At 42.9% G+C, this 12,604-nt stretch overlaps 1 protein-coding gene across 1 annotated transcript in view; it reads right to left on the reverse strand.

Moving 5' to 3' along the window:
* wwc1 (WW and C2 domain containing 1) overlaps positions 1-12,604 on the reverse strand; it is a 161,430-nt gene that overhangs the window by 17,512 nt on the left and 131,314 nt on the right. Inside the window, exon 21 of the mRNA XM_078551048.1 lies at positions 10,483-10,713. Coding sequence (XP_078407174.1) covers positions 10,483-10,713 — 231 coding nt within the window. The remainder of the gene's footprint in view (positions 1-10,482; positions 10,714-12,604) is intronic.

Raw genomic sequence — 12,604 nt, forward strand, 5'->3', positions numbered from 1 at the left:
CCTCTGGCTTGCTGTGTTTCGCTTGCCTGGTCCCAATGGTAGAGAATGAAGGTCAATGCACGCCTGAACAGAGCGTCTGAAACCTGCTTGACACAAGTGTGGACAGCTGATTGGGAGACACCACAAAGATCGCCCACCAAGCCCTGGAAGGAGTCAGACGCATAGAAGTTGAGGGCAGCTGTGACCTTCAGAGCCACTGGCATGGGGTGTCCACCAACACAGTTAGTGGAGATTTCAGGCCCAATGATCTGACAGATATAGTTGACCGTCTCCCTTGAGAGACGGAGCCTCCTTCGGCACTGCACCTCAGACATATGGAGGTAGCTACTTCGCCGCCTATATACCCCGGCAGCAGGATAGTGGCGTCTTCTGCGGCCCCTTCCGCCTTGGATTACCTCTTGGCCCTACACCCCTTGTGCTTGCGCCTGACCTCCCAAAGGTGGCTCCCCTGGAGGCTGAATGTGCACTCCTGGCCTCCTCTCCCTTCCAGCCCTCCCTTCCTCCTCAGAGGAGGTGCCTCCAGTGGAGAGTTCAGCTCCCATTCCCAGGCTAAGGGAAGGCTTCCTGAAACATGCAGGCCCAAAAACGATTCCTCACTGCAAAGTGCTGACCCGAAGGTTGTGAGTCCAGACCAAGCAGCTGGTATGCGTTTGGAAGTATTGCAGATCACACAGGTAAGTATCAGTAACTTTGAAACATCAATATTTGACAGAGCACACTCGTGGCCCCACTGAGCCCTCTTATACCGCCCGTGGATGAGGTTTATACAAATGTGTCCTATCCGCCTGCACGTTGTGCCCATGCACTGACCCGAAGATTGCACGGGCGCTGAAAAGTCGCGGTCGATTAGCGCCTCAAGGAGCCCGTTAATTAATGGCGGGCACGCATCGGAGAACATCGTGCATCCGGCCAACAAAATATTGCGATGCGCGCAGTGACGTCGGGACGCTTGCCCGACGTCACCGCGCATCATTTTACATATGTGTGTCCTGGGCCCACCCCCCGTACACCAACGGGAAAATTCTGCCCCACAAGTATTAAGATTCTTATTTTCATAAAAGATTTGTGTATTTGAGACAATAGTCTGTAAGATAGAAGCACTTTACTCAAATAATAGATGACAAAATTATAATATATAGAAAAAAAAGTCAACAACCACTTGTGACATTTGACAAGTATTGTCTGTGTCCTGATGATTCTGATGAAATGATGTTGTTAATTAATACCTCTGTGAAGCATGTTAATTATTTATAGCACTTGGATATATTTGGGGACTATTCAATCAAACCCATATGATGGCTGGTAATCAACAGCATTGGCATGACTTGTTTTTAAAAAAAAATATGCTTTTTTGCAGAACCAAGAATGTAGAAACTGTTCATTCAGAACATAGTTACAGAATCCATTTTAGGCGTAGAATCTTTTAAGGGCCTTTTTTAAGCTCACAAATATAATAGAGAATAATCATAAACTATAGGTCAAGATTTATCCACCAGTTTTTTTTGATACTAGATATCAGATTTTATGTTTCATAAAATTTGAACATGTTTAATAGTATTCCAATTAGCTGAAACTATCCACATACGGTACTGGAACATGGGATATCAACAAGTCATCTCTATGGCATGTTAGTAGCAGTAAAGAATTCTCTACGAACAGGAAGAAATAAATGTGAAAAATTGGCCAAGATCATTGATTGTTAAGCATATTATGCACTTGAGTAAAGAATCGAACAACCACCTGACAGTTCTACAAATCAGCATACAGTGCTGTACAATACATGCAGTACAGTAAATCACCATTTTAAGTTGCCTCACTCAATGTCATTCTGCTTCAGCATCACAAATATAATGGGGCTGGTATGTGCATTAACATCAGGGTTTCTACTTTAGCGTTGTTTCACGCCAAGGCGAATGTAGCATCACATGACCGGTCGGTGCCATTTTGGAGTGGCCTCGCCCACTCCTGATTCCTGACTCTCTCACTTGCTGGCCCTCCTGCTCGCCGCTACCCTCCCTGACCCTCCTGTTTGCAGCACCTCTCACTCCCTTCTTCTCTCTTTATGCCTGTAGTAATTATAGTTTTGGAAAATGTTGGACCGTAGCTTTAAGAATAATCCTGAGCTGTAAGATCACATGATCTGTGTAGACCAATGTGTTAGCAGCATGGGGAACCTCTACAGAGCAGGGAGACTTCTTTATGGAGTTTGATGGACACGTGTAGTTGCTACTGCTGTCTTGTAAATAAAGCTAAATGTTTACACTATGAAAAGTTTCCTGAGATCAACTCTATAGCAAACTGGCAACGAGGATGGGATCAGATTTGGTGCTGTACCTTACCCAGCGATTGTGAGTATCTAAGTTAGTTAAAAATAACAGAAGATATACTCATCCAAAATTCCACAGTTTGGCAGCATCAATCTCTTTGAGCTAGCCACAGACAAGCAAACAAAATCACGGGGCAACAGAAGAGAGAGTGATCCTCCTGAGTACTTGTGGGAGCAAAACACACAGTTTGATTCGAAGCTTGACAGTCCCCAGTGCCCAGATTCGAAGACTTTCAATGAACTAGTAGACCTCATTAAGGGACATTTTCAACCCAAGTCCTCAGTCACAATGCAGAGGTTCATTATTCAACATGAAAGTTGGGAAGACGGCGCCAATATTTGTTGCAGTGCAAGTGAATGGTAAACCATTAAAAATGGAAGTAGACATGGGAGCTTCCACCACTGTAATAGGAGAACATATTTTCAAATATCTAAATAAAGGTGATCAACAATTAAATTTGGAACAAACATCTGCAAAGCTGAAAACATACACAGGCGAAGAAATCCAAGTAAAAGGTATCACCAGAACAACTGTTCATTATAGAAACCAATCGGCATATCCACCAGTGATGGTATTGAAAGGCAGTGGAGCAAGCCTTCCAGGGCAAAATTGATTGAGGGAAATCAACCTTGATTGGCCAGTGAGATTTCAAAAGGAAACTGGAAGAGTTCCTGTCTTGAAAAAGGAACAAGGCAAGGTATTGCAGAAAGAGCCTGGAGAATCCAAGGACCGCAACAGGGTGGAAAAGGAGTGTGTAAGGACTCAACAACCTGAAGAAATGAAGACTATCTTGAACGTCGACATGGAAGAACAGAAGAAATTCAAGGAGACCCTGCTGAATGACAGAGTTCAAGACGAAGTGAGTAACCTTTGCAAAGAAAAGGAAAGCCTGTTGAAAGACCTTCACACATTACACGATTCCCTCAGGTCAAAGTTTGTGCCTCTGGAAAAGTAGGAAGAAAAACAGGAAGAATTTGACATCTCTCTGAACAAACTGAAGAACCAATTGGTAGAGAAGACACAGCAATGTTCAAATTTCCAGGAGGAAGCCAACAGATACAAGAAAGAGACAGAAGAGCTGAAGAATCAGCTAAATGAAGCTAAAGAGGCGTTGAAAGTAAAAGTCGTAGAACTTTCCAAGAGGCAAACAGATAATGAAGTCTTGGGTGACTCAGCTGCTGAACTAAGACAAGTTGAGATTGCATCTGAGAGAAGTCTGGCTGACAGTGAAGTCAAAAAGAAGGCTGAGACTAAATTCTGTGGTAAAAAAAGAAGACAAGTAAAAAGAAGATGCACAATTACGGATGAGGCGCCGTTTTCGGACAAGACTGAGCTTAATACTTGCCAGTTTGGAGGCGAAGGCGGAGAAAAGTCAAGGGAACCAAAAAGCGACGCATGATTGGCATAGTCGTGAGAGACAATTTACTGTTAGAGAAGCAGTATATGTGAAGGATTTCGATGGAGGACCGAAGTGGTTACCAGGTAAAGTAAGTTCAGTGACTGGACCATTGTCGTACCACGCGGAAGTGGAGGGCCGGATCACCCGTAAGCACGTGGATCATTTAAGAAAGAGAGATACCACAACAAGATACTGTTCCACCTGTAACCATTACTGAACCACTGGTTCCTGTTGAAGATGCTCAGCCAAGGACAGACATGCCTGATGTCTCTAGAGGGAGAGGTGGCAAGCAGGAAGGGAGGTAAGTAGAAAGAATTAGTATATTTCTTTTGTATTTTTAAATGTATTTTATTTTATTAAAAGTTATTTCATTTACAAATAAAGGAATTTAGGAAACTAGAGTATTTCAGCTTACAGAGTATAATGTTTTAATGCTTTTTCTGAGTGGAAGACACTGAACTGCACGTGCCTAATGAGGTACCGAAGTTCATGTGGTTCCAGAGAATGTATTTCCTACATAAGAATCTGAAGTTGCAGAGCTGCGATGTTCCACATGGATCAGGAAACCACCTAAAAGACTGAACTTGTAATTTCATGACCTGTGTAAATATTGTGTTGTCATGAGATAAATATCCTTGTAAATACAAAATATACAGAAAAGTTAAAGGGGGAGGAATGTAGTAATTATTAGTTTTGGGAAATGTTGGACTGTAGCTTTAAGAATAATCCAGAGCTGTAAGATCACATGGTCTGTGTAAACCAATGTGTTAGCAGTGCGGGGAATCTTTACAGAGAAGGGAGACTTCTTTAGTTATGGAGTTGGCGTGTAGTTGCTACTGCTGTCTTATAAATAAAGCTAAATATTTCCACTAAGAAAAATTGTCTGAAGATCAACTCTATAACAATGCCCTTCTCCAGAGCCCTTGCTCACAAGTGAGGGTTTGGGAGATGGAAGCGGCGAGTGAGAGGGTTAGCCAACGGGAGAGGCAGCCAGTGGGAGGGAATGGGAGAGGAAAGCGGTGAGCAGGGGAGAGTTGGGGAGTACGAGGGTCAGCTGGCAGGAGGTTGGTCGGCTAGAGGGTTGGTCGGAGGTAGGTTGGTCGGCTAGAGGGAGAGCGGGAAGGGAGGTAAGTAGAAAGAATTAGTATATTTCTTTTATATTTTTAAATGTATTTTATTTTATTAAAAGTTATTTCATTTACAAATAAAGGAATTTAGGAAAGTACAGTATTTCAGCTTACAGAGTATAATGTTTTAATGCTTTTTCTGATGCTGTTAGGTCCTACAGAACCTAACTGCAGCTCTTATATTGGGTGTAATGGAAAAAGCTGATTCACTTAAAGTTGTACTTTTCAGGAACACAACTACAATGTTAAGTGAGGAATTACTGCAGGTTTATTTCCTTAATATATTTTTTCCTCCAATGATACTAACTGATCTGCTGCACATATCCAGCTTTCAGTATAATCACTTAAGGTTTTCTACATATGCAGTATTTTATTTTTCATCCTACCTCGTCACCTGCTCTGTTCTTAGAACTTCGATCCTTCAGCTGGATTATGAATCCTAATAAAAGTGTGACCTAGTACTGGCCCTTCATAGTAAGTTCCAGCTTCTATTGTTACTACTTTTAATAAGAAATATGGACCTGCTGTAGCATTAGATTATTGCTAGTTTCTTTTCATACTATTTGCACAGTCTTCAGTTAGTTTCCTTTTGCATTTTTTTTTAAACATCCAGTTTCTTGGGCCAAATCTTCCAGTCTCCGGATCATTGGAGACCAGCCGCAAGACTGAGATGCACATTGGGTCGCTGTGGAATTCAAGTTCTGACATGCAGACCTAAGTGGGAACTGCCCAGAAAGCTTCAACTTCCAATGGAAAATTCTCCTGCTTCCCGGGACCCTGTGTGAACATCTCCGACTCTGAGTTAAGGGTTGGAGACTTGGGACAGTTGCATGGTACTTACCTAGGCAGTTACCCAGGAAATGCTAAACAGATTAAACCTTAGTCTAACACCTGGTAACTTCACGATTGACCCCCCAACCCCCCACCCCTCAAGCACGTCTCCTGAACCCGAATACACCTCCAACCACTCGACTACCCCCAGACTCGACCATCCTGACACGACTATTCAGCACCCACCCCCCCCACCCTGATTAGACCTGACTACCTACCAGCCCGAAACCCCCCCCCGAACTTGACTCTCCCCCTCCAACCTAACTATCCCCCGACCTAACTACTGGCCCCCCACCCACTCCCAAACACCTGACTACCCCTCTCGACCACCTGACAAACCTCCCGACCTCACCGGGCTACCTCTCTCAGCCACTGGACTTCCCTCCCGACCTGACTAACCCCCGACCCAACTACTCTTGATCACCCCCCTTGACCAGATTTGACTACCCCCGATCCATCTACCAACTCACCAACCTCACCCTCCTACCCAACCACTTACCCATCTTACCTCCATATCCATCCACCATCTCACCCACCTCCCCATTCACTCATTCACTCACACACCCATTCATCCACTCACCCATTCACGAACATTCAAAGACTGGACCTTTAAACTTACCATAACAGCAGCTAGTGCTGTAAAAAGGGGTGTGTCTGTCTCCCCCTGACTCTACTCCACTCCGATGGAGTTCCCCAAATGACAGTGCATTGTGCATGTCTGTGAAAGCTGGGGTCAGAAGGTCCCGGTAGAAATGCACAGCAGCAAAGAGTCGGGGGAATTTTTGAGTGAAGCAGCAATCCGATGATCATTGCTGCTGCTCGGAAGGTCCAGGCCCTTGTTTCAGATGGAATGTGGTGTCAAAGCCTTAAAACCTGTGCAACTAAATCTCCAGAATTCATGGGCAGGACTATGGAATGTGTGAATGAGAGATAAAACTTACTTAACAAATGAAACTAAATTATAAGCAGAAGTAAATATAGGTGGTAGCTTGTAGCAACAACCATCCTCACAGCATGATCCCAACTTTGCCTTTGCTAGCACGAGTCTACACATCACTTACTTTGGTTTCGTTGAATAATTCCAGGTCCCAGACAGCTCCCCCACCCACATTCTCATGGCAAACCATACTTGGCAGGCAGCAGCTATTTTATTTTCTATCCTCAGAGTATTACATTTTGAAAAAAATCCAGGCTCTAAAGCAGCAGACTTTGAAACATCATGAATCATCCCTATCATTTGAAAGCATAGAAACAAACTTGGTAATCACAGAATCACACAGTGCAGAAGAGGCCCTTCAGCCCATCGAGTCTGCACCGACACATGAGAAACACCTGACCCACCTACCTAATCCCATTTACCAGCACTTGGCCCATAGCCTTGATAACTCTGTTTTACCCCCTCCACCTCCCAGCCAAAGAATGTCACTCTGGTTCTCAACCACCCCTGCTCTGCTGCACCACCAAAGACCTCCTGCATCAGATCCAGCTACGCTAAATTCGCCCAAGCTGCAAAATCTCTTCAAGTTCTCTCAGGTGGCATAATCACATCCTGAAAATTCTCTCAGGTTCCAGGTAACTGAGGTACTCCCACACTTGGGTTCCCTCTTGTGATGCTACTCTAGTCACGTAAAGAATTTCTCTCTGATTTAACTCTCAAACTCTCCCACTTCAAATGGTCCCAACTCTCCACCTCTACTAGATCCAGGCATATTGCCTCTCTAGCCCCAAGAGTGCAGCAATTCTGAAGCACTTTCTGGTGCTCTGGAACCTTCCAACTCCCAGCCATCCCAGGTGATCAACCACTCAAGCATCACAAAAGATACATATTATGGACCTTCTCAAACAGACTTTAAATTGAAATACACTGTGATAACTATATGTTAATCGGAATGACTTAACTTAATAATTTTGCTCAACTATTTTTCTGGTGGCCAAAGGTCAAAACTCTCTACCAATATCAAACGCATAGGAGCACAGCAGTAGCCCATTTAGCTCCTCAAGTCTGCTCCACCATTCAATGAGATCATGACTACAAGGCGCAGGTCAGGAGGGTGATGGAATACGTTCCATTTGCTTGGATAAGTGCAGCTCCAATAACACAAGACGCTTGACACCTTCAAGGACAAAGCAGCCTGCTTGATTGGCACCCCTGCCACAAACATTCACTCCCTCCCCCGCCAACATACAGTGGTAGCAGTGTGTACCATCTACAAGATGCACTGCAGAAAACCACTGCCTTTGCTACACAGTTGTCTAATCTCAGAATTTATACATTCATTCTCAACAGCTGCCATCAAGGACCGATACACAACTCCCAATACAGATTAACTCAAAGAGGCACACCTACATGACAGAAATACCATGAAGTAAGATTACCAAACTTTTAATTTTTTTCTGTAAACTATGACATAGGATGCAAAAGTTACATAAAATCTGAATTAGTAATGAAAAGGAGTTCCTTGTGATTTTCAAAATTATATATAATGGTTAGTTTCAAAGAACTAATTTAATTATAGCCTTGAAACTGCTTATAACACCAAAAATTATGGTTCCTTATTTGTTACGAAATAAAGCTAAGCAAATAATAGTTTATAAACTGACATTGTTAAAATACTGACGTCAAGCTCATTTTGCAAGTATTTTGCTTCTGCAGTACCATATTTCTGCTTCTAGAGGTCCTCACTGAACTGCAAATATCACAAGAGAAAAGTAAAACAACCCAGTTTACTAACAAGAGTCCTTAAGTATTGACTGTATTTTAGGAAACGTGACCTCAAAAGAGCTTGGTGACTTAAAAGGTGACGTTCTAAAAATGTTTTTGAACTCTCAAAAAAATGACAGGATTAATGCTAAGACCTTTGGGAAATTCAGACAGCAACTTTAGCATAAAAGACTTTTACAATATCTAAGGAATAGCTGGCGTTAAAAACCTCCAGGCTGCAGACTTTATTTAATGAATAGACTATGTTGCCTAAAGAAGTGAGTGTTCCTGAGGGAAATCAATTGTGACTAAGACAAAAAATATCATGGTTTTATAGCGATAGGAGGGGGGAAATGAATAACTGTCCAATGGTTTGATTCCAACCATATCAAGTTCCTGATAGGTGTCCATAAAAAAAATAATGACACTTGAAAAAGTGAAGCCTTTTAACATGAGTCACCTTGACTGGCAGCTACCAAATAGATGGAAAATTGGGTCTTAATAGTTTGTAACAAAAGTATAAAAGATTGCACCCATAAGGAGGGGATGTTGGCAATAAACCAAGCAAAAGAAGATTTTAAAAGGCCTGTATTTTTTTCTCAATGATTGACAAAATTTATTTCAAGGGCGGGATTTTGGGTTTTGTTTGGGACCTCGACGTCAGGGTCAAATAGGGATCCCGACCCTGCGTTTTGCAGTTAACGGTCACCCAGCAGTGATTTTCTCTGAATTGGCCAATTAGTGACCACAGGGCTCACTTACCATTTGGCTCTCGAAGCTGGAGGGGTGATAATAAGGCCCTCCAGCATGGAAGGAGCTACAATCTGCCGTTGCAGGTAAGAGAGAGGGCACCTCCACCTTGAGGGATTCTCTCAGCAACTTTAAAAAATTTAAAATTTAAAAAATGGCCACAGCAACTGGGACACCATTGTGGAAGGGGAGCCCTGCCAAGGGCGGTCTGTGGCTGCAGCTGTGGCCAGGCTGGCATCAAGGGTCTCCCTCTACTCCCGGGAGGCCGTCTCCAGGCAGCTGGCTGTTCACGATGCCGAGGGAGACCTGCAATTAGCCTATTGCTCCACTTAATTGGCTATCCACCACCTGTGAGCAGGTAGCCTCCAATTCCACCTCAGAGAAATTGATCTGAGGGGTGGATGGTGCCAGCAATCCAGCACATCTGACGCAGCTGGAATTTTCGTGGAGAAAATTCTGCCCCAATTGTTTAGAGTAGCTCATGCTGCAAAGTGCAGTCCAGAAATCTGAGGACTGAGACACAGTATTTAGAAATTATTCACCTTCTAGCTATCAGAATATATAGCATGTTAAATATACCAAGAGATGACAATCCATGATGTGAGGAATAATATCACAATGGATAAGGGTTACCCACTCGGGTTTGACTTATTCCTAGAGATTTCATCATATGACCTCCCATCTTCAACCACCCTGCTCAGTCAAACAGCCATTTCTCTCATTGCCAGTACTTCAAAGAAAATTTTAAAAAATATTTTAATTCCTATTTGAGTTTGTGTAAAACTGGTTTAGCACAGAGCACTTCAATTTTATTACAAAAGGTAACAAGTACTATATACCCAACATCCAAGACACAAACAGCATAACTGATTTGTAGTCTTACCGTAAAGTTAAAATTAGTCACCACTTCAAATCTAACTTGACAACATGTAGTGAAATTAATGTTTATAAACACAGATGAGTTAATTATCAAGCATTCAATCCCACAAATGCATGTTTTCTGTTCTTTCCTTGAAAAAAAATCTTAACTGTATTCACGTTATTGGATTTACAATGTTACCCTGGTTTTTCTTCAAAAAATTTGGTTCTTAATGATATGACCATGGCAAATTTGCAAAGCAATTGCAGTTAGCCCTTATCTCAACAGAATTTTGTTTCCTCCAGATTCAAATGCCAGAAAATGTTAGGGATTTTGTTTTAATCAAATGAGAGATTTGGAAACAGCAGTTCGTGGTTACAACTCTCAATTTTAAGTTAACAAGAGAATTATGCAGTATACGTGTTTTGAGGCATCACCCTCTCCTAAACACTGTACACAAATGAACATCAAGTAATAAATGTCAATACCTGTTTTTCAACTTGCTTCAGAAGGGTAAGAAACCTCTCATCCTCTTTCACCCATTGAGGCAGTTCTGTCTCTCCTCTGGCTTTGGCCTCATCAATTTGTTGTCTCAGGTCCCTCAAGATATCCAGTTCCTGAGTTAGCCTGCGCTGCCTGGTCCTGGATGCCTGTAGATCCAACTCCAAATCCAAAGAGGTTCGCATCAGCCTTTCTGATCCCACCCTTCTGATTGGAGGCTGGAAAGGACAACAATGTGTGCATTTACATAATTAGTTTCTTTCAGGAAGAAATCGAATGATCTAGCAGCTTACTTAAAAACTGGAAATCAACGAATCCAACAATGCCCTACTGCATTGTCAAAGAAGGATTGAATGAGATGATTTGTTTCTATCAGATTGAGGTATATAAGATATTAAACTAAATGTAAACTTACTAGTATTGTATGTAATTAGTTTATATTATTTAATGATCAAACATCACAGTTACATTTTTCATTTCTTCTAACCTTTTTACCCCAGATTGTTTTGGCAGTTGTATATTAGATCATTTGCATGAATAAGTCTCTACTCTGTATAATGTTGAGAGTGCCTTTCATAACAAACCGAAAAACAAACAGGAAATGAGCAATGAAACTCAGTCTAACAATTCCTTTTAGTTGACTGTACTTACTTTATGGGCTGAATCTTCGGCTCGGCGAGCGGGGGCGGGGCCCGCTTGCCAAGGCGTAAATTGACGTCGGGTGACATGGGGCATGCGTCCCAACGTCACCGTGTGTCATTTATTATTGGAAAAAAGGGGGATCGGAAAGGGGGTGGGGGATGTAGGAGAGAGTTCATGAGAGAGGTGTCCACTTAGTGCCTGATTGAGGGACCTGGCATCAGCAAGGGGGCAGGCCCGCTGAGAGCCACCCATCTGCCTTTACTGCCAACCACCTTCTCTACTCCCTCGCATCCCAACCCCGCAACCCCTCTCCCAGCTTGATTCACCTGTGCCTGGGTCCATGGTGATCCCAAGCCTCGGGTGGGTGCAATAAGACCTATTCCTACATAACTCTTTCAGTGAACAAAATAGAGATCACAGAATGATACAGGATAGAAAGTGACCATTTGGTCCATTGTGCCTATACCAGCTTTTGTTGGTCCCAGTCCCCTGCCTTTTCCTCATAATCCTGAAAATGTTTCCTTTTCAAGTTTTTATTCAAGTCCCATTTGAAAATTGTTCTGATGAAAGGTCATTTATCTGAAATGTTGAGCTAAATTATATGCTGAAGGCCGGCCTCAGAAAAGCATTGCCAATTTTATATTGTTGTGTCTAAATACATTTTTTAAAAATCGAAACAGTTTAGCTTTAAAATAAATGCAGTAGAATTAAAGAACTTAATTTTTAGTTTCAGCAATGTATTTATGCAATAAAAACAGAAAATACTGGGAATATTCAGGTCTGGCAGCATGTGTAGAGAGAAATAGAATTAACAGGCTGAATTTTAGGGGCCAGCATAAATGTTGGGGACAAGTCCATCTCAGCTTGGCTGGCCCGCCCCACTTTAATTTTTGGGCAAAGGCCCTTTAATGAATATGAAGCGTGACTTCCGTCCATCTCCAGGACAAAGTCCCAACTCATAGAGCTGCTGGCCAGTTGGAGGCCAGCAGCTCTGCACTACAAGCAGTAGACACTGCCTGTGTTGAAGGAAGCCTTGGGGGGGGGGGGAAGAGAAATCATAGATGACCTGTAACGTGGGTAAGTCCAGGGTCTCAAGGGAACAGGATTGGCAGGCCCTAGCAAGGGTGGTGGGAGGGCATATTGGATAGGGCAAGGGGGGATGCTGGATACGGGGAAACAAACTGTAGGGGAGTGGCCTCCAATTGGCACAGGTGCCCAGGAAGGACGTAATAGCTCTGGAGAGAGTGCAGAGGAGTTTATAAGAATGTTGCCAGGGTTAGAAAAGTGTAGCTACAAGGAGAGATTGGGTAGGTTGGGGTTATTTCCCTTAGAACAATGAAGGCTGAGAGGTGACTTGATTGAGGTGTACAAAATTATATGGGGAATAGAGTGAACAGGATAAAATTGTTTCCCTTGGTGGAGATTTCTAGAACCAGGGGACATAGATTCAAGATAAGTGGCAGAAGG

Source organism: Cetorhinus maximus, chromosome 10, assembly GCF_964194155.1.
Source record: "Cetorhinus maximus chromosome 10, sCetMax3.hap1.1, whole genome shotgun sequence".
Lineage (NCBI taxonomy): Eukaryota > Metazoa > Chordata > Chondrichthyes > Lamniformes > Cetorhinidae > Cetorhinus > Cetorhinus maximus.